Below are 23,779 nucleotides of genomic sequence, written 5' to 3'. Positions count from 1 at the left end.
GTAAGACAGAGAGCTGGAAAGAGTTCTCATTACCTGGGACCAGACCTGGGGGCCAGACTTGGACTGACTGGATCCAGGACCAAAAACGTCTTTTAGGCGTAGATATGGGAGGGTTTGAGAATTACGGTATGGAGGTTTATAATAGAATGTTGGCATAGTTACAGATATCTTACTATGAAGAATAGTATAATACTGGTAAAACTACCAATATTCTACTGGATTTCCTGGCACCCATTATACCAGCCGCAAGGTAGAATAACAGCTATATCTGGTGCCCTTTTACATAGCTATCTTTACACGTGCACCTTAAAATAGGTTTACAGCTGCTGCTTCCTTTAAACCAACATCCCGACCGCCTAAGACCCATAGACATCGGGAAAGTGGCAGCCCCAGGACCGCCTAACGGCCAAAGGCGACAAGAGCAGTGGGTGGAGATTAGCGGGATCGCTGTGCTCCGCCTTCAGTCTACCACTAGCAGACTGTTAGACCGTAAAATTGCAGTCTATTTACATTGTACAGCGCTGCGATCTACTGCAGCAGTGTACTGGAGACAGCTGTGTCACTCTGCTGTCCCCTGGAGAGGCTCCGATCGTGATCCCTTCTCATAGGCTGTTGCCTATGAGAGAGATAACCGTGATTGGCTGTCGGGGGGAGGGAGGAATGGGAGTAAGAAAAATAAAAAATAAAGACATTTATAAAAAAAAATACAAATAAAAAAAAATAAACAAACATGCCAGCAACGATCAGAGCCCACCAACAGGAAGCTCTGTTGGTAGGTAGAAAAGGGGGAGAATCATTTGTGTGCTAAGAAGCAATGATGGTCATAGATAGTCAGCCAACTTCGCTACGCTGGAACACCGCGTAATTTTATGCAATTACGCTTCGCCAAACTACGGCTTCGAAATCAAATATTCGCTTCATATGCATTTTGTAGACTACGCGTTAAAATACGCAATTACGCGTAGTGCAAAGCGTAGTGTATGCGGATGCTTATGCCTGTATGCAGAAAATTTTAAGCATTAGTTCCTCTTTAAATGCTTACAACGGGAACTCTTCTATTCCCCTTTCTAATGCGTAAATCTGTAAGCATACAATCGCACGCAGAAAATTAGACGCGAGTAACGCATTCGTAGTTCACTACGCAATACACATGTTAACTACGCATAGTGGGCGTAAGCTACGCGTAGCGGTACTTCGCTACGCGTATATTCATAAGCATAGTTTTGAAACGTCACCTACGAACTACGATGCGTAAATTCGCACTGGCGTAGTTTCTGCTCAGTAGTAGTATGGCTCTACAGATTAAAGCTGCAGAGCACTACATTTTAAAAAATAGCCTGCTCACTAAGAGGTGTAAGCCTATGGTTCTGAACTGGTTATTAAACCCAGGGGCGTAACTAGGAGCCACCGGGCCCCCTGAAGAGATTCCGATGGGCCCCCACCCTGGGGCCCGCTCAGGGCCATATTAGGGTGCAGGAGGGGTCGCAGCATGAGGGGAAAGCCATGGCCACACTCGACGGGGAGGGGGGACGGTCCCCCCCCCTCCCTCACCTCGGGCTCTCCCCTCTGCGCTTCCCTCCAGCTTAAATTTGTATCTGGGCAGCGGGCAGATACATACCTTCCGTGCGCTCCACCGGGAATGTTACTCTTTCTAGCGTCTGACATCACTTCCTGTATAAACAGGAAGTAGCGTCAGACACTAGAGCGAGGAGTATCCGCGGTGGAGCGCACGGAAGGTATGTATCTGCCCACTGCCCACATGGCTTTCCGCTCATGCTGCGACCCCTCCAGCCTCCCAAAACAGCCCTGCGTGGGCCCCGGGGGGGGGGGGGGGGGGCGAGGGAGCAGGGGCTGCAGGCCCTATTGTTACACCCATAATTAAACCTTTGACTGCTAGTATTATTATTGTAACACCGCCAATATGAATCCAGGCAAATAACAGCAAACAATTAACCACATCCATTGGCAGGGAAAATGTTAAAAATACAAAATATACATAGAAATAAACAGATAAAATAGAGCTACTTCCATTGCTCAAAAGAGCTAGCATAGGTGGCCTAGAAGAGCAGGATGTGTCAACAACATATACAATATATTCTTCCATATGGTAGTGCTATGATTTTAAAACACTTCTTTACACGTTGGAATGCAATGAGATTCAAGGCATTATATTCAATGCTACAATTCTTAACAATGTATTTCCGTGTGATGTTTTTTGCAAATCCTATATGCTGCCAGTTTTTATGAATAATGCCGCAAGCAATTCACCCTGTAGATTCATTTTACAGGCCCACTGGTAAAAGAATAGGGCATGTAGAAGTTGTGAGCACAACCAACAGGAATTGCAAAAGTTGTGACAGCAGCCAACAGGGGTTGCAAACAGCGGTGTATACAATTCATGAGGCCTCCAATGTACACACCCACTGAGAGGAAGCCCACCCAAGCATGGGGAGAACATACAAACCCCATGCAAATAATGACCTAGCTGTGATGTGAAACGGAGAATGCTATCCACTAAGCCACTCAGAAGCTGAATACAATTTGCACTAATTTGCACACAAGCTGGAATTGCCTGCATCTCATTGACTATCTCTAGATTTTAATGCAAGCCCTATCTGGCAGCAAAGACAATATGGCTGCCCTATCATGAAAAGGTCACCAAAGCAAATAAATAACGTGTGTCTGTAGGCCTCTTCAGAGGGGTTTTTTTCTGGATGGTTAAGTTTATTATAGCTGGATCTTATTTTTTTACAAAAGTGATTTTTAATTGTGAGCTAAAATATGTGAACTAATAAACCATTCCCGTCTCCACACTCACAAATCGTCCCCTGTAAGGACTACAGCTGAACACAAAACTAAACATCTTCAGAAAAGCAAGCATAGCACACAAAAATGCATCACCAAATGTGAAAATCACACTCAAAATGCATGTTTAAAGCCCGTGGTTCTATGTATGAATGTAATTGAGCCCTAAGGCATATCACCTATGTATTCCGCCATGTTATTTATCATATAACCTCTGTATCCTTACACGATATACCTGATATACAACACGTGTATTCTCAGATTGTATTTTTGACATATGACCCATGTTTCCTCGCGTTATTTACAGCACATGACCTTATTTACTGTTGGAAATGTATTGTAAGGAGCATCAATAGTATATATATATATATATATATATATACACACATTTGTTTTCCTCCTTGTTATTTATGGTTTTATTCCAGTTCTGGGTAACTAACCGATGCAGGAAGATGCCAGGAACTGGGACATTCTCGCCTTTGGTGTTATTAGCATGTCATCATTTGCACATTTGGTATTGGGACCCTATCCTAATGTATATGCAATCAATCACAAGGGTAATCTCCTTCAGGAAACAGTTCAGGCCAGATATCCTTATCCTCCCAGAGGCATTTCAAAGTTAAGCATTATTTAGTGAAAAGTCTATTAACCAGCGCAAAAACAGCTTGATGGAGATTCCTCCTTTGGGTATTTCGCAATAGAGACTCAAGAAGAACATCTTATGGACAAGCTGACAATATCTACGAGAATTAGAACGGAAGGGAAAGAGTCTATCAGGTTTAGAAGCTTCATGCATTTCAGCTTGAGTGTCTGAACAATGAAAGCATAATCAAAGTGATTTTTCAGGTTCTCAAAATAACTTACATTAGAAAAAAATCACACTTACCTGTAGCTGTAGAATCTTCTTCTACTGATGCTGTAGAGAAAAGAAAAATAAACAGTATAAAAATATGGACAGACAACATACGCTTGCATCAATTTGTCAACATGCACAAAACAACCTGCCGGCAGAAAGTTTGTTTTGGATCATAAGTTTTCCTGCAATTTCCATACATAAGGACCATTAACTTCCAGGCTGGTGGTCATTATTTAGAAAACGTGGGTATAGGAAAAACTATAAATCTGCATTACTGCTAAAGACTGGTGGCAGAAATCTGCAGAGACTGCCTCTAAAATAAGTAGATACTAAATAAAAATGGTGCCTGAGTTGGAGCATTGGAGCCCCTGTCCAGGCTAACATTTTATTAAGCTAATGGCTACCTCCCCCACTCTATAGCCTTGACTTGCAATATACAGTGGGATGCAAAAGTTTGTGCATCCTTGTTAATTGTCATGATTTTCCTGTATAAATCGTTGGTTGTTACGATAAAAAATGTCAGTTAAATATATCATATAGGTGACACACAAAATTAGGCAGGTGCATACATTTGGGTACTGTTGTCATTCTATTGATTCCAAAACCTTTAGAACTAATTATTGGCTTGGTAAGTTCAGTGGCCCCTGATCTACATACAAATGTGAATCCAATTATGAGAAAAAGTATTTAAGGGGGTCAATTGTAAGTTTCCCTCCTCTTCAGGGGCGGCGCCAGGGGGGTGCAAGGGGGTGCTCGAGCACCCCCTAGAATTGTCCAAGCACCCCCAAAGCACCCCCTGAAGTGAACTGACTTCAGGCGTCTAAAAGACGCCAAGTCAGTTCACACAGCGGCAGCACGGAGCAGCAGGCAGGGCTACGGTAAGATGGCCGCCCGGAGCCCTGTTCTGCAGACTTCGAGTCTGCAGTGCATGGCTTCGGGCGGCCATTTTCCCGTAGCCCTGCTCTCTGCATGCAGGCAGGAAGTCTCGTCGTGACGTCGGGAAGGAAGAGGATCGTGGGCGCGCGGGCGCTGCGCGCCACAATGAGGTCGGGACTCGGGACAGGAGGTCGGGAAAGAAGGTCTTCTGGCTGTAGGTGAGTAAATGGGTTTTTCTTTTCTTTTTCAGGTGATGCTGATTGTGCATATTGGGGTCATATCTGCTACGGATTGTGCATATTGGGGTCATATCTGCTACGGATTGTGCATATTGGGGTCATATCTGCTACGGATTGTGCATATTGGGGTCATATCTGCTACGGATTGTGCATATTGGGGTCATTTCTGCTACCGATTGTGCATATTGGGGTCATTTCTGCTACCGATTGTGCATATTGGGGTCATTTCTGCTACCGATTGTGCATATTGGGGTCATTTCTGCTACCGATTGTGCATATTGGGGTCATATCTGCTACGGATTGTGCATATTGGGGTCATATCTGCTACCGATTGTGCATATTGGGGTCATATCTGCTACCGATTGTGCATATTGGGGTCATATCTGCTACCGATTGTGCATATTGGGGTCATATCTGCTACCGATTGTGCATATTGGGGTCATATCTGCTACCGATTGTGCATATTGGGGTCATATCTGCTACCGATTGTGCATATTGGGGTCATATCTGCTACCGATTGTGCATATTGGGGTCATATCTGCTACCGATTGTGCATATTGGGGTCATATCTGCTACCGATTGTGCATATTGGGGTCATATCTGCCACCGATTGTGCATATTGGGGTCATATCTGCCACCGATTGTGCATATTGGGACCATATCTGCCACCGATAGTGCATATTGGGACCATATCTGCCACCGATTGTGCATATTGGGACCATATCTGCCACCGATTGTGCATATTGGGACCATATCTGCCACCGATTGTGCATATTGGGACCATATCTGCCACCGATTGTGCATATTGGGACCATATCTGCCACCGATTGTGCATATTGGGACCATATCTGCCACCGATTGTGCATATTGGGACCATATCTGCCACCGATTGTGCATATTGGGACCATATCTGCCACCGATTGTGCATATTGGGACCATATCTGCCACCGATTGTGCATATTGGGACCATATCTGCCACCGATTGTGCATATTGGGACCATATCTGCCACCGATTGTGCATATTGGGACCATATCTGCCACCGATTGTGCATATTGGGACCATATCTGCCACCGATTGTGCATATTGGGACCATATCTGCCACCGATTGTGCATATTGGGACCATATCTGCCACCGATTGTGCATATTGGGACCATATCTGCCACCGATTGTGCCTATTGGGACCATATCTGCCACCGATTGTGCCTATTGGGACCATATCTGCCACCGATTGTGCCTATTGGGACCATATCTGCTACCGATTGTGCCTATTGGGACCATATCTGCTACCGATTGTGCCTATTGGGGTCATATCTGCTACCGATTGTGCCTATTGGGGTCATATCTGCTACCGATTGTGCATATTGGAGCCATATCTGATAACGATTGTGCATATTGGGGTCATTGGACGTGTTTTTTGTTAAAATCTGCTCACATTACGTGTATTTTCTTGAGAAAACCTGCACAATTATGTGAATTTTCTGGGAAAAGGGTCACCAAAACTTGGGCCCTCTGTCTTTGCGTTGCACTTTTAAAGGGAACCCGAGGTGAGAATAATATTGAGGCTGCCATATTTATCTCCCTTTAAGCAATACCAGTTGCCTGGCTGCCGTGCTGGTCCTCTGCCTCTTATTCTTTCAACCATAGACCCTGAACAAGCATGCAGCAGGTCAGGGGTTTCTGACAATATTGTCAGAACTGACAAGATTAGCTGCATGGCTTGTTTCTGGTGTAATTCAGTTCACTACTACAGCCAAATAGATCAGCAGGGCTGCCAGGCAACTAGTATTGTTTAAAAGGAAATAAATATGGCAGCCACCATATCACTCTCACCCTGGGTTCACTTTAAATTACAGTTAGCCCCGCCCTCATCAGGTCATGACCACGCCCATTTCTTCGCCGCGGCGCGCTTTGCGCGCCGCAGGTTATAGCCACACCCATTTTTTGCCGCGGCGCGCGTCAGCTCCCCCGGAAATTGGTCCACCACCTGCATAGCACCCCCTAAAAAAATTTCCTGGAGCCGCCACTGCTCCTCTTTTAATTTCTCCGAAGATTAGCAACATGGGGGTCTCAAAACAACTCTCAAATGACCTGAAGACAAAGATTGTTCACCATCATGGTGTAGGGGAAGGATACAGAAAGCTGTCTCAGAGATTTCAGCTGTCTTTTTCCCCAGTTAGGAACATATTGAGGAAATGGAAGACCACAGGCTCAGTTCAAGTTAAGGCTCAAAGAGGCATACCAAGAAAAATCTCGGATAGACAAAAGTGATGAATGGTGAGAACAGTCAGAGTCAACCCACAGACCAGCACCAAAAACCTACAACATCATCTTGCTGCAGATGGAGTCACTGTGCATCGTTCAACCATTTGGCACACTTTACACAAGGAGATGCTGTATGCGAGAGTGAGGCAGAGGAAGCCTTTTCTCCGCCCACAGCACAAATAGAGCTGCTTGAGATATGCTAAAGCACATTTGGACAAGCCAGCTTCATTTTGGAATAAGGAGCTGTGGACTGATGAAACTAAAATTGAGTTATTTGGGCATAAAAATCTTATCACACTACCGAAAAAACGTACTGGTGAAAATAAATATATAACACTTTGCCCTATAGTCGGCTTGACCTTAAAGTACATGTACTGCAGAGGGACCTGTGATGGGGTCTCTCTTCTCTCGGTCAGAACAATAATGTGTATTTGCTCTGCTCCCAGAGATTTGCTCAAATGATTGTGCATACAATTAGTTGTGTATTCAAAGAATTTCCACCGAGTCCCAAAAGAGTTGCATACAGGCAGCGTATCTCTGCAGGGGTCTTTGCTGATCCCCCCCACACTAGTTTCGTGGGGTGTAGCTATCCCGCAGGATTTAAACCACTGCTAGGTCAATTGTATGCTAGGTGCAACTCGTGGGTACTCATGAATACTTCACTTAATGCAACAATTGCTTTGTTGACTAGGCTAGTAGTAGCATGTGTGCTCAGCCTAATAATATGTGTACACGGGTCGCCTTGACAACCCATCTCTCGCACGCTAGCATTGGTGGCAATGGAGAGGCGGGCCCTGTCGTGCCCGGCCGACACCTCCAATAGCGGCGCCGGAGTGTGGGCGGATGTGACGTCACCTTCTGCTACGTGGCGTCAGGCAAATCCCCGCAGGCGGCCATCTGCGTGTGAGAGCCGCATGTATTTCTATACACAGAACGGGGCCCAATGCGGCGCACTAATGGGGGAGAAATCAGGATGGACATATGCTTGGAGGAGGTACTTTCAGGAGGGGCCAATAATGGAGGGGTGTATTTAAACCACTCAGCGCAGTTCACACTCAGCTCTGACTTGAGCGGGTTGCTGGGGGAATCTCTGTTGCTTGGTGGGGGGATTGCTTTTTGTATATAATGTATATAGTGTAACTATCTGTGTATCACATACTCCTGACGACGCCTCTATAAGTGAGGTGAAACAATTGTTGAGTGGCACCTTAATGTCTTTAACACTATTTTCCTCACACTGCACACCTCAATGGTGATTCTACCTTTTACCCAGCTACCTTCCGTGAAGGTGTAAGTTATCCCCTATGGGGTTTTGCTCTGTTGACACAAATTATTAGGCTGAGCACACATGCTACTACTAGCCTAGTCAACAAAGCAATTGTTGCATTAAGTGAAGTATTCATGAGTACCCACGAGTTGCACCTAGCATACAATTGACCTAGCAGTGGTTTAAATCCTGCGGGATAGCTACACCCCACAAAACTAGTGTGGGGGGGATCAGCAAAGACCCCTGCAGAGATACGCTCCCTGTATGCAACTCTTTTGGGACTCGGTGGAAATTCTTTGAATACACAACTAATTGTATGCACAATCATTTGAGCAAATCTCTGGGAGCAGAGCAAATACACATTATTGTTCTGACCGAGAGAAGAGAGACCCCATCACAGGTCCCTCTGCAGTACATGTACTTTAAGGTCAAGCCGACTATAGGGCAAAGTGTTACTTATTTGGGCATAACAAGGGACGTTATGCATGGAGGAAAAAGAACACAGCATTCCAAGAAAAACACCTGCTACCTACAGTAAAATATGGTGGTGCTTCCATCATGCTGTGGGGCTGTGTGGCCTGTGCAGGGACTGGGTATCTTGTCGAAGTTGAGGGATGCATGGATTCCACTCAGTATCAGCAGGTTCTGGAGAACAATGTTAAGGAATTAGTGATAAAGATGAAGCTGAGCCGGGGCTGGATCTTTCAATAAGACAACGGCCCTAAACACTGCTCAAAATCCACTAAGGCATTCATGCAGAGGAACAAGTACAACGTTCTGGAATGGCCATCTCAGTCCCCAGACCTGATTATAATTGAAAATCTGTGCTGTGAGTTAAAGAGAGCTGTCCATGCTCAGAAGCCTTCAAACCTGAATGAACTAGAGATGTTTTGTAAAGACGAATGGTCCAAAATACCTTCAACCAGAATCAAGACTCTCATTGTAACCTACAGGGAGCGTTTAGTGGCTGTAATTTCTGCAAAAGGAGGATCTACTAAATATTTATTTTATTTCGTTTTTTGTGGTGACCAAACTTACGCAGCTGCCTAATTTTGTTTAAACAATTATTGCACACTTTCTGTAAATCCAATAAACTTCATTTCGCTGCTCAAATACTACTATGTGTGTCTCCTATACAATATATTTAACTGACATTTTTTATTGTAACAACCAACGATTTATACAGGAAAATCATGATAATTAACAAGGTTGCCCAAACTTTCGCATCCCACTGTAAGTTTAAATTAATTATATAAAATAAATCTTTGTTTCAGTGTAAATGCTGGATGTCTCATGACCGCCACTGTACCTTTGTGTTTTGTAATGAAAGGCCGGCTTTAATTGGCAGAGCCTGTAAGGTTCTACTGTTCGAGCCACATCTAGTCCTCCTTTCAACGTTGCACCAATGCCCTCCACTGTCCACAGTGGGAGGGGAGCTGAGCAACAGCCTGGCCACACACCTTTATGCATGCAAGCAGTTATGTATCATAATTCAATAAACTACAGCGTGCTAAGAATAGCTCTGTGATGCAACCCCCTACAGGAGTCACCAGGCAACTTCCTGGTTTGCCTATGTCTAAAAACAGCCCTGGTGCATATCAATACAAATCATTAATTATTGACTGCTAATTTATAGCTCAGCTGATATCCTATGCTCAAAAGATGGCAACACTGAATTGAAGTTGTAGTACATGAAGGTATAAGGAAAGACAGGAAAGGTGCATCATATATACAAATGGATATACATACAAGAACAAATGTGGAATAGGGCAGCAACTTCAGCCATATAGTATGGTGTAGATGGGGCTTAAGCTATTGTTACAGCACAACAGATAGTAGTTATTCATCACTGTACTTTCAATAGATACTATCCACCAAATGTGTGAGAACTATCAAAAAAACTGAATCATTTTAAAGGAAATCTGAAGTGAGAGGCATGTATTGCGGGCCATATTAGTTCACTTTTAAACAATACCATTAGCCTAGCATCCCTCTTTATGTACAGTAGTATCTGAATCACACACTTAAAGGAGCATGTGGTTAAAGGATACCCGAACTGACATGTGACATGATGAGATGGACATGTGTATGTACAGTGCCTAGCACACAAATAACTAGGCTGTGTTCCTTTTTTTCTTTCTCTCAAAGAGTTAAATATCAGGTATGTAAGTGGCTGACTCAGTCCTGACTCAGACAGTAAGTTACTACAGTGTGACCCTCACTGATAAGAAATTCCCCTTTTTTACCCCTTTCTTGCTCTCAGAAGCCATTTTCTGCTAGGAAAGTGTTTTATAGTTGGAATTTCTTATCAGTGAGGGTCACACTGTAGTCACTTCCTGTCTCAGTCAGGAATGGGTCAGCCACTTGCATACCTGATATTTAACTCTTTCAGGCAGAGAAAGAAAAAAAGGAACACAGCATAGTGATTTGTGTGCTAGACACTGTACATACCCATGTCTATCTCATCATGTAACATGTCAGTTCGGGTATCCTTTAATCTGATCAGACTTAGGTCAGAGCACCCGATCTGCATGTTTGTTCAGGGTCTATAGCTAATAGTATTGGAGGCATAGGATCAGCAGGACAGCCAGGAAATGTGCATTGTTTAAAGAGCCCCTATGGTGAAAAATTGTAAAATTTAAAATACATGTGAACATATACAAATAATAATTACATTTCTTCCAGAGTAAAATGAGTCATAAATTACTTTTCTCCTGTTGCAGCCACTTACAGTAGACATCTGACAGAACCAACAGGTTTTGGGCTAGCCCATCTCCTCATGTGGGATTCACAGGGTTTTGTTTACTTTAAAAAGCACTTAGTGAATGGCAGTTGCTCTGTCCAACTGCCAAAAGTGTGCAGCAAGCAGGGAGACTGGCTAGCATTATTGTATAATAAATCCTTTTTCAGGGAATGCAAAGACATTCCATAAAAATGGATTTATTATAAAGAATAAAAGTCTTGAAGAGAATCCCTCATGAAGAGATGGACTCAGTGGTTCCCAACCTTTTCCGGCCCAGGGAACACTTTCTGACCAAATGTTTCTCCGGGGAACGGCGGGGGAGGGGGGGGGGGTGTTTGTGCGACCTAGTGGACAGTGCCGTGCGCAGCAGGCCATTGGGGGGGGGGGGGGCTGGGGTGCGGCTGCATAGCTAGCATAGTTGCCCCAGTATAGGGAGTTTAGTTGCCCCAGTATGGCTGGTATAGTTACCCCAGTATAGTGCCCCAGTATAGCTAGTATAGTGCCCCAGTATAGCTAGTATAGTGCCCCAGTATAGCTAGAATAGTGCTCAGTGTAGGTAGGTAGTGCCCAGTATAGCTAGTATAGTGCCCAGTATAGTGCCCCAGTATAGCCAGTATAGTTCCCCAGTATAGCCAGTATAGTGCTCCAGTATAGTGCCGAGTATAGCTAGTATAGTGCCCCAGTATAGCCAGTATAGTGCCCAGTATAGCTAGTATAGTGCCCAATATGGCTAGAATAGTACCCAGTATGGCTAGAATAGTGCTCAGTATAGCTAGTATAGTGCCCAGTATAGCTAGTATAGTGCCCCAGTATGGCTAGAATAGTGCCCAGTATAGGTGTATAGTGCCCAGTATAGCTAGTATAGTGCCCCAGTATGGCTAGAATAGTGCCCAGTATAGCTAGAATAGTGCTCAGTATAGGTAGGTAGTGCCCAGTATAGCTAGTATAGTGCCCAGTATAGCCAGTATAGTGCCCCAGTATAGTTCCCCAGTATAGCCAGTATAGTGCTCCAGTATAGTGCCCAGTATAGCTAGTATAGTGCCCAGTATAGCCAGTATAGTGCCCCAGTACAGACAGTATAGTGCCCCAGTACAGCCAGTATAGTGCCCCAGTATAGCCAGTATAGTGCCCCAGTATAGCTAGTATAGTGGCTAGTATAGTGGCCAGTATAGGTAGGTGGTGCCCCCTGCCTGTCCCCGCCGCTGTTATTACCTTAGCAGCGGCCGCTCTCCCCTCTCCGGCGCGTGTACTTTCCAGCAGCGTATCTCCCGGCTGCTGTGTGTGATGCGACAGGAAGCAGGGCATCGGCTTCCTGTAGAGGCGATGTGTATCGCCGTTACTATGGGAACCGAGCCCTGCTTCCTGTCGCATCACACACAGCAGTCGGAGATACGCTGCTGGAAAGAACACGCGCCGGAGAGGGGAGAGCGGGCGCTGCTAAGGTAATAACAGCGGTGGCCGCGGGGACGGGGGGGGGGGGGGGGAGAGGACAGCCCTGCGGCACACCAGGCAACATCCCGCGGCACACTAGTGGAACAGCGGTTGAAAAAGGCTGGACTAAACCAAATCCTGTCAGTTCTGTAAGATTTCTACTACCTACTGTAAGTGACAACAACATAGGAGAAAAGTAATTATTGCTCATTTTACTCTGGAAGAAACATATCTCTTATTTGTATATGTTTACATGTATTTTACATTTTACAATTTTTCACAATAGTGGTCCTTTAAAAGGAAATAAATATGCCAGCCTTCATTTTCCTCTCAGTTTATGTGTGCTTTAAAACATATTTAGTGCTGTAGGTTTTCACCAGCCTCAGTTCCGCTTTAAGTTGTGTCGAGGTCCATTTTTTCCTGTTTGAATTTCTTCAGCATATAGAACAAGCAATGTTCCCAGCCGGCATAATAGCTCTGCAGAGCTCAGACTTTTTCATGTTGTGCTATTTTTGCCTAATGATTTATATAGAGATGCATCATGTAAAACTGCTAAGCCGGGAAAAACTGTAAAACATAAACACCTGCTAGATTTGTATTTTTAACAAATGAATTATAATACGGTAGCCCTGGATTTCTGCCCAATTTGGCAAACTGTGATTTTAAAATTGCATGTTTAAGGAATCAACATGGGCTTTTTGCCTCTATAAATAACCAGAAGAAAATGGTTTGCTTAAAATGGTATGAAATAGTTTGAAACTGCATGATTGCATTGATTAAAAAGCAATCTCTGTGTTATGGTGTTTTTTTTTTACGTTCCTTTTACTTCAAATTCATTCCTAGGATGCTGTTTATAAATTGCTTATTGAAGCTAAGTCTGAATTCTGACCTTTTTTTTTCACGCATGTTGCAAAATGCTGTTTTCTTTAGGCCCCTTTCACACTGGGCCGTTTTCATTGCATTAACTTTTGTACCGCATGGTAACACTATAACAATGAAAACATATGGGGCCATTCATACCTATTACCTACCCCACTGCAACGCAATTCTAATTTTGGCCACAGGATGTGAGCACTAGAGAGTCTCACTTCTTACTTGTCTTGCAGCCAGAATAGAGATTACCACGCATTGCCGCGGTAATCTCCAAAGGTTATTTTTAGCGTTGTGATGCGACCGTCGCACTGCAGTGCACCTATAATGGCGTTTAGAAGTGTGAAACCGGGCTAAGGGCCTGTAAACACTGCTGCACTTACGATTTAAAATCGCATGCGATTTTTAATCGCAAAGCCTTCATGAAAATAGAAAAATCGCATTGCACCAGTGTGTACAGGTCATCCTGATTTTCATGATTTTTCAAAAGACCCGGCAATTAAAAAGCGCATGTGATTTTAAAAAAGCAGCACAAGCGCAGCAGTGTGTACAGGCCCTTAGGCTAGACAAAGACAAGACAAATAACATTTATATCATGCTTTTATCCTGGCAGACTCAAAGCGCCAGAGCTGCATCCACTAGGACGCGCTCTATAGACAGTAGCAGTGTAGCAAGAATTTCCTAAGGTCTCCTACTGAATAGGTGCTGGCTTACTGAACAGGCAGAACCAAGATTCAAACCCTGATCTCCTGTGTTTGAGGCAGAGTCCTTAACCATTACACTATCCAGCCACTCCAACTAGGTCCATGCTGGGGTGTTGTGTGCCCTATAAAAACCGGATCACAATGCAATGGAAAGGAAAAGACACATCATGTGTTGCAGCACATACAATATGAAGTATGCTTCACAGCAACAGTAAAAGCGCACGTTGTCTAGTACCGCAAAGCAAGCCTTGCATTATACCAACAGATTCCACTGAACTGGACCACTAACGCACCGATGTGAATGTACCTTTACAATATAATTGTATCCCAGTAGCAATGCAATTATATTGTCCGACACAAGGTACTGCAATGCCCCAGTGTGAACATAACCTTATAGGTTAGAGGGCTATGGATGCTTCCATATTTATGTCCTTTTAAACAATACCAGTTGCCTGGCATTCCTACTGATCTTTTCGACATCATAATTGTCTGAATCACTCATCCAAAACAATCACGCAACTAAATCCAGTCAAACTTCTGTCAAAAGCACTTGATCTGCATGCTTGTTCAGGGTCTATGGCTAAAAGTTTTCGAGGCAGGGGATCAGATCAGCAGGACAGCCAGGCAATTTATATGGAATAAAATTAAATAAATATGGAAGCCTCACTATCCCTCTAACTTCAGGTGTGCTTTAAGGTTTTTAGCCCTGTCATTCTCTATCCCAGTAACTAAGGTGATGAAGACAGGAAGTAGGGGGTGGGGGAAAGGGGGCATGGCGGAGTGGGATACACGCCAAAAGTCCCTGGGGAAAATCCGGATTTGACACACAGCAGGGTTTAAGGGCAGAAATCACATTTTATTGCTAAATTGGAGGCCTAAAGTGCTTTAAAACATTTTGCATGTGTATACATCAATCAGGTAGTGTAATTAGTGTACTGCTTCACACTGTCAGACTAAACTCACTGTATAACGCAACGCAAATAGCTGTTTGTGTAGTGACCGCCATGCTAAACAGGTGCGCACCATGGCGAGAGTGCAGGCCATGGCGGTTTTCAAACCCATATGGTCGTGCTGAGGTAGCTCAATGACATAAAAACAGTGAACAGCTGATCGAATTTGGTCTGTCCACAATGAAGCAACGACCTTATTATCATCTTGGGTCAGGTGTGCCCCCCAACCCCAACACACTCATTTAGCCGGTCATTGCTTCATTGTGATACGCAAGCCCCTTCCCCGCGGCAAGGTAACGATCACAAAGGGGAATTGACACATGTACATGCCTTTTGTTTTGTTGTTGCAGCCGCAGTGCAGCCAGAAAAATTAGGCAGGCATGTACACGCTCCAGAAAAATTATTATAGCAGCTGCTGTTAGCAGCGGCCTTAAAAATTCAGGAATCCACCTGGAGTCCTGGACCCTCTTGGTGGTGGCGGAGAAGGCAGTGAAGTGGCCTGCGGGCAGAGATGCTGTGTGGAGAGCGACTAAGTCTTGGAGCAGGCAGTCACACGGCGTGCAGGCAGAGATGCTGTGTGTGGGGACTGACTTAGTCTTCGGGCAGGTAGTAGCCCTCCAGGATCCATGCCTCATTCATTTTGATAAAGGTGATGGACTGAACACTTTTGTGACCTAGGTGACTTTTCTTCTCACTGACAATGCCTCCAGCTGCGCTGAAGGTCCTTTATGACAGGACGCTTAAGGCAGGGCAAGACAGATGTTGGATGGCAAATTGTGACAGCTCTGGCCACAGGCCAAGCCTTGTGTACCCAGTAGTCCAGGGGTTCATCGCTGCTCAGAGTGTCTACATCCACACTTAAGGCCAAGTAGTCGGCTACCTGCCGGTCGAGGTGTTGGTGGAGGGTGGATCCGGAATCGCTAAGGTGAGGCATTGGAGTAAAGAATGTCCGCATGTCCGACATCACCATGAGATTGCTAGAGCATCCTGTGTTTGCCTGTGTGGACATGGGAGGAGGAGGAAGATTACTGGCAGTGGCACCTTTATTCCATCACCCTTAAACGCACGGTAAAGCATAGTTGCCAGCTTGTTCTGCAAGTGGTGCATCCTTTCTGCCTTCTGGTGATTTGGAAACATCTCTGCCACTTTGTGCTTATACCGAGGGTCTAGTAGTGTTGTCACCCAGTAATGGTCATTCCCCTTAAGTTTTTTTTATACGGGGGTCCCTCAACAGGTTGGACAGCATAAAAGACGCTATCTGCACAAAGTACTTAGACACAAATCTTTGGATTATAAGATTGAGCACATGTGCCATGCAGGGTACATGCGTCAACTTTCCCAAACTCAAAGCCGAAATGAGATTGCTGCTGTTGTCACACACCACGTTGCCGATCTTCAGTTGGTGCAGAGTTAGCCACTGATCCACCTGTTTGTTCAGAGCAGCCAGGAGAGCTACTCCAGTGTGACTCTGGGCTTTGATGGCGTGACACAGTCGTACCTGGCTGGCATGCAGCATAGGCCCTGGGGAGCTGGGGGTGTGTAGTTGGAGAGGATGTAGCAGGAGGAGTAGGAGGAGAAGGAGAGGAGGTGGCAGCAGGCCTGCCTGCAAGCCGTGGAGGTGTCACAACTAGGTCCGCTACACAACCATGTACTCCCTGCTTGCCAGCGGTCACCAGGTTGACCCAATGTGCCATATAAGTAATGTACCTGCCCTGACCGTGCTTGGCAGATCAGGCATCCGTTGTCAGATGGACCCTTGACCCAACGCTGTGTGCCAGAGATGACACCACCTGCCTTTCTACATCACGGTACAGTTTGGGTATCGCCTTTTGAGAAAAGTAATTGCGGCCTGATATCTTCCACTGCGGTGTCCCAATTACCTCAAATTTTCGGAAGACCTCAGAGTCCACGAGTCGGTATGGTAACAGCTGGAGAGATAACAGTTCCGCCAAGCCAGCTGTCAGACGCCGGGCAAAGAGGTAACTGGCAGACATTGGCTTCTTCCACTCAAAGATTTCCTTCACAGACACCTGGCTGCTGCTGTGGGCAGAGGAGCAGGAAGCGCTCAAGGTGAGAGGCGGAGTGGAGGAGGGTGGCTATGAAGGTGCAAGGGATAAAGCGGCTGAAGAAGATGCTGCACCTGAAGGAGGAAGAGGAGGCGGAGGGTGGCTTTTCTTTTGTGTGCTGCTTTTCCTCAGGTGGTCTTCCCATTGCCATGTGTGCTTTTTCACCTTGTGCCTTCGTAAGGCAGTTGTCCCTACACGGGTCTTGGTCTTTCCATGACTCAATCTTTGATCGCAGATAGTACAGAAGGCATTGCTCTCATCTGAGACAGACACACAAAAAAACCTCCACACCGCTGAGCCCTGGAATGATGGCACTTTGGTGGTGGCGTCAGCAGCTGACCTTGAAGAGCATGTTGGCTGGCTGGTGGTGATACGCCAGACACTGCCACAAGCTGTTTCTGATGATGACGAGCTCCCGCTGCTTCTTTCATCAACTCGTCACGTTCTACTCCTCTCTGACTCCCCCTCTGAATTGTCACCCTGTTCATCTTGTCTATTGACATCCATGGCAGTATCATCATCATCATCCTCCACAGCTTTGCTTGTATCAGACACCTCCAAAACTGCACTAACAACAGGTACTTCATCATCCTCACACCTTAGGTCCATACTGGCGCCTAACTCAGACATATGAGGTGGTGGTGTAACATGCTTAGCGCCGTCATCTTGTAACAAAAATGGCTGTGAATCAGTTAATTCCCCACCAAATAACTCCTGTGAAGTATCAAATGGGCCGGAGGTGGTGCTAGTAGTAGCAGTGGTGGCTGCTGAGGAAGATATGTCATGGTTCCGTGTGGAAGCTGAGGAAGATGAGGTGTTATGTGTTAAATAGTCAAGTACGTCCTGGCAATCTTGGGAGTTGATGGCACATGCCCTCTGAACACTGTACTTTGGTCCAGGGCCGCACAAAATCACGCCACCTCGACCTCGAACAGACCTGCCGGGTGGCCTGCCTCTGCCTGTTGTTTTGTTCATATCGGGGGGGGGGGGGGGGGATGAAGTGAAAGGAATGCACTGACTTGACTAATATAATGGCCCATATGCAATTCATTTTTTCACCTGAGTTTTCGCCTAAGTGATATTTTCACAACTTGTAAATAAAATGCATTTTAACTCATCAGCAAGCAAGAAAATACTAAAAATAATTTTGAAAGTAGTTTTGCAATGTCTTATTGGTAATTTTTCAATTGCAAAATGCTGAAAAGTTATTTTAAATACAAGTTGAAAAATTATCTCCTAGGAGATAACTCAGGATAAAAAGTTAATTGCATATGGGCCCATGTGCGGTTACACAGGTGCAGTGAAAATGTTGCAGTGACTGCTGATACAACAATGTGCAGTTACACAGGTGCAGTGAAAAGGTGACTGCTGGTATAACAATATGTGGTTATACAGGTGCAGTGAACAGGTTGCAGTGACTGTTGGTACAACAATGTGCGGTTACACAGGTGCAGTGAACAGGTATGCAGTGACTGGTATCAATACCATGTGCAGCTGTCACACACACAGGTGCAGTGAACAGTTATGCAGTGACTGCTGGTATATAACACTGCGTTCTGTCACACAGGTGCAGTGAACATGAACAGGTATGCACGGTCAGACTGGTATTACAAATGTGCAGCTGTCACACACACAGGCGCAGTGAACAGTTATGCAACGATTGCTGGTATATAACACTGCGTGCTGTCATGCAGGTGCAGTGAACATGAACATGTATGCATGGTTGGACTGGTATTACAAATGTGCAGCTGTCACACACACAGGTGCAGTGAACAGTTATGCAGTGACTGCTGGTATGTAACACTGTGTGCTGCCATGCAGGTGCAGTGAACATGAACAGGTATGCACGGTCAGACTGGTATTACAATGTGCAGCTGTCTTGAATCACACACACAGGTGCAGTAAAAAGGTAGGCCCTGAATGTGCTGGGCCTTGTACAGTATAGCAATTGGCAAGGGCCAGATGCGACACACAGGGCTGTATAATGCAGTGTCAGTGGCACACACACACAAAGAAAAAGACTTCACAAGAACATTAGCTCTGAAAAAAGAGCTCTTTTTGTGGTGCTTTTCAACAACAAATATCAGCTAGGAGCAAGCTACAAAAGCCTAACTAAGCTTTCCCTATCTCTGCAGCATGTTCCTCTCCCTTCTCTCACTAATGCAGCAACACTGAGTGAGATAATGGCCAACACAGCTGCCTTATATAAGGGGGGGGGGGGCTCCAGGAGGGAGTGCAGCCTGATTGGCTGTCATGTGCCTGCTGACTGTGATGAAGAGGGTCAAAGTTTAGCCCAATAATGTAGGTCCATCATTTATGGCGGGTCGAGCTCGCCATAAAGTTTGCATTTTGACGCGAATACAAACCACCGATGTTCGCACGAATTAGTTCACGGCCGAACTGTTCGGGACAACTCTAATTATTTATATATAGGGTTAATATACTTTGCGGCACTTTACAGTTACAATATGTTTTAAGTAGATTTTCTCACCCTTGCCTTCTCTGCTTTGCTGTTGATATTAGAAAAGTCTCTCTGATTTTTCACATCTGGTTTGCACGTGGCTATAGTGGAAACAGGCCTAAAGCTTGTGTTCCAGTGGGGGGGGGGGGGGAACCAAAGAGGAGGACATAAGGCAGGTATGGTAAGGTGGAATATAGAACGATCTGGTTTTATTGCGTATCCAATACAACCAGATCAATCACTTTTTCAAGGGTTTTTTCTTTGTTTTTTTGCATAAGAAATTGAAGATTTTTTTTATCAAAAAAAACAAACAAACAAAAAACAATAGACTCCATTGTTTTTTTATAAAAATCTAATTGGATATGTTTGAAAAATCAGATAGAAAATATAAAACTGAATGTTTTATTCAATCGGTTTAAAAAAAATGAAACGTCAACCACAAGTGCATGGCATATTGGTTCAGTTATTCAAATTATTTGATCAAGCGGAAAAAATTATCAGATTCCTCTTGTCAGAAAAAAATACTTCATGTGTGGCTCTTTAGTCTGTGCGGGTCGGGTACCTGTAGATTTCTATGATGTGCATCTTACAGTTCAGAACTAATTTAATACTTTGTGCGTCTGCTAAGGAACTGGTTTTTGATTTTTTTTTTTGCCACTTCATTTGTGTAAAAAAAAAAAAAAATCACATGATTTGGTTCTGACTTTTCCACATACCTGGACTAGTGACTAGGTGTCTTTCCCATGAGGGCATTGACGCATTGCGAATTTATCATGTGGTCTTCAACCAGATTCTTCAAAAATTAACATCTATAAAGTTTTAAAAATCACTCATGCGCCTATATATACCATCACATATACAGTTTTATTCAATTCATAAATTCAAATTCATATATATATATTACACTAATATGCAAGCAAACACTAGCCAACTTTCTCAGTCCCACCTCCCTATGGTAAACAGTCTGGCACACGCCACAACATATACCTATAGATTGATTCGCTGAGTAAACTTCGTTTTCTAGCATAAAATTGCACCAATCCCTATAGCACCTTTCCAATGTTAAAAAGTGTTTTTGCACAATTAAAATGGCAATAATAGCCTTTCTTGTTCAAAAATCAATAAAAATAACGTCCTGTGAGCTCACAAAAGTATAATTCATAAATCCAACAGGAAACAGTTCATGTTAAATAGCTTGAATCTCGTCTTGCAAAGCTTTAGACATACAATTTCATATACATCCACCAGAAGTAAAGTGGCTAATTCCGCATTCCTTGGTATGCAAATTAGATCTTGCAGGATTTTGTATAGGCAGATTGCATTTGCACAGACCTCTGCAGACAAATAGCGTCCTGCAGAACTTTACAAAAACAGATAACGTCCTGGCTAATTCCGCATTCCTTGGTATGCAAATTAGATCTTGCAGGATTTTGTATAGGCAGATTGCATTTGCACAGACCTCTAGAAACAAATAGCGTCCTGCAGAACTTTACAAAAGCAGAACTTTTCAAAAACAGATAACGTCCTGCAGACTTTTCAAACTTCCATTTCTTTGCATAACATTCAAGCAAAATAGCGTGCTGCGGGTCCAGAGGACAGTTCAAACAACTCACGCAGTCTAAGGGGTAGATAACTGATTCCTTTATGCTTACGGTTCTGCTATGTCTTCTGGCAGCATGAGCCCCGGCCGGTGGCTGCCGTGTTAACCTGACGTCTGCCACGGATGTTAAGCACTTTGCTGAAAAATCGTTCCTCAGATTCAATCCGGAACTGTAGAGGTGACGTCACCACTCTGACAACCCAATGCCGACTGGTTTCGGTAGGATACGCCTACCTTCCTCAGGGCCAGTTTACATTTTTAAAAATTAACATCTGCATAATGAGAGCTAATTTGTTAGATTGTTGGATGACGTGAGTGTGATAACTATACTTATAAATGCCTGAAAACTCTTCTACCTTATTAAAACAACAGAAGTTACTCTGTAGTAGAGATGGCTATTGGCCAATGAGATGTAGGTTTATTGCAAATGATATGCAGCTTGTAATTGGGCAAATTAAAATTGACAGGAAGTGCTTTTGATTGGCCCCATTGCAAACTGCATGCAATTAGCAAAAACAAAAATGTAATGCAAGTCAAAAGTAATTTTATGTCACTGTACAGCTCAAATGTATAAGAGTCATGAAACAGGATTCAACCACTTGTGCCCATGCTACAGTATACTCACATCCTCTCTGCCACCAGTTGTAGCAGAAGGCTGTGATTGTTAATCTGATGAGCACAGCGCAGATGCTAGCAGATGTACTCATTAGCAGGGTCAACCCAACAGTGTTAGGCAGCGGCTGGACACATGGCTGGTAAGTCTCCCCCCCCCCCATTACTATGGCAATTGGATCTTCCCATCAATTGTACTAATCCTTCTGCCACCATGTATCAGATGCCAACTCAACAGGCTGGTGTTAGTATAAGTGGGGGGAAGGCAAACTGCTGCCGGAACCAGGAAGGGTGAGACACACTCAGCCATGCTTCTTCTGCTGCCAAACCCTGTTACCAAGAGCTGCTGCCAAACCCTGATGCCAAGGGCGGGTTGAGGGGTGACCACTAGAGTGCCGGGGAGCAGGGTCAACCACTAGTATGCCAGGGAAACAGAGGTGACTACCAGGGTTTTAAAGGGAAAGTGGGGGGTTACCACTAGACACCAGGAGGATTCTTAAAGGGGATACCACCAGACTTCCAGGGAATGCTTTAAGGGAGAGGGAGGACTCCAATAAACCCCCAGGAAATGCCTTAAGGGGGAAAGGGGAGAAACACTGCACTACCAGGGAAAACTACTGGAGTGAAAGTGGGGACCACTAGACTTCCAGGGAATGCTTGAAAGGAAATGTGGATCTACTAGACTACCACCAAAAAATATATATGAACCACACTCCTTTCATATAAAGCACCTTATTACTTTGGCTATAAATGTTTTATTCCGCCTGTTTAGACATGTTTTTATTATCATTGCATCACAATTAAATATCATCACTATGCATTGTAGCAGACACAAAATAGCTACATTTAATTAGTGTCTATTATCTACTGGAACACTTTTTATATTAAAATAATAATAGATGAAAACAGAGAAACTGTGTCTTTTTTATTTTTTACTTCTTTTTTCTTTTAAAATGCTTAGGAAATAACATTTCCTGGGGGGAAAAGTACCCACAAAAAGTCTAGTTTGTCCCCGCACAAATGATGTACAGATATCACTAAAGTGTCATAAGTAGTGATAAGGTATGGGCTGGCTCACATGGATGTTTACCGCTGGCCATGGAGATCTTAGATCAAGGGAATGAACAGTGCCTGTACCATCGTTTGCGCAAACGCCGCATTCTGATGCCGATTTTTACCCTGCGGGGGTAAAAATTACCAAAAGCCGACAAGAGCTGTTGAAAGGCGGTGAATACTACCAGAAAGACCGACACGCCAGCAGATGCCCATGTGGAGTGACCCTATTGCTGATCAAATTAGGACATAGCTAAAACATTCAAACGTATCTAGTCCATAAGGAGAAAACAGGTCAAGGTATAAAAGTGGTTAAAAACAGAAAAAAATGCTCATTTGAAGATTCCATACTCTTCATTTGGATATGCCATGACCTGGATAAATGAAAATTATCAGCAATATGTGGGCCATCTCAACTGTATTCTCCTGGGCTAAATACTAGTTTACTTGTGCATATCCTTACAAAAGGATTCACTTCCATACAGTAGTCTATGCATCAGAGACAAACATTTTCTTTCGAATAGATCAAAATATAGGTTCTTCTTCTTAGACAGTGTAATTTATTCTGATAAGTGTACAAATGACTAGCTTTCAAGCCTGCAAAATATACTCCCACTTCCTTAGACTAAAATGACCTCTATTGTTAACTATTGTACAGAAACGCTTAATAATTTCAACCTCAGCATTTTTAGTTGTCATCTGACAGCTTAATAATAGTTATCCTCAGACAAACTATGTTGCTCCTAATCCATACTAATAGATGGATGGCTCAATATATAGAATCTGGGTCAAATGCACAAAAATAAATCACATACATCTTCCCGTGCTAAATGATTAAGCATGATGCAAAATTCTGCTGATAAAGAAGACCTGTGGTTGGGCTGCCCTTGTCTGCATCTTCATGCCTTCATGATGAAATACATTATATTTTTGAGTCAGCTAAATATGTACCGCAGCTATTTTGTTGTATGTTCATAACCAC

General features: G+C 44.1%; 1 protein-coding gene across 1 annotated transcript in view; it reads right to left on the bottom strand.

Annotated features, from left to right (window-relative positions):
• EDIL3 (EGF like repeats and discoidin domains 3) overlaps nt 1–23,779 on the bottom strand; it is an 888,147-nt gene that overhangs the window by 572,844 nt on the left and 291,524 nt on the right. Inside the window, exon 3 of the mRNA XM_068247922.1 lies at nt 3,692–3,721. Coding sequence (XP_068104023.1) covers nt 3,692–3,721 — 30 coding nt within the window. The remainder of the gene's footprint in view (nt 1–3,691; nt 3,722–23,779) is intronic.

This window comes from Hyperolius riggenbachi, chromosome 1 (genome assembly GCF_040937935.1).
Source record: "Hyperolius riggenbachi isolate aHypRig1 chromosome 1, aHypRig1.pri, whole genome shotgun sequence".
Classification (NCBI taxonomy): Eukaryota; Metazoa; Chordata; class Amphibia; order Anura; family Hyperoliidae; genus Hyperolius; species Hyperolius riggenbachi.
The sequence above is the reverse complement of the archived record's forward strand: the minus strand, read 5'-3'. Positions and strand labels throughout refer to the sequence as shown.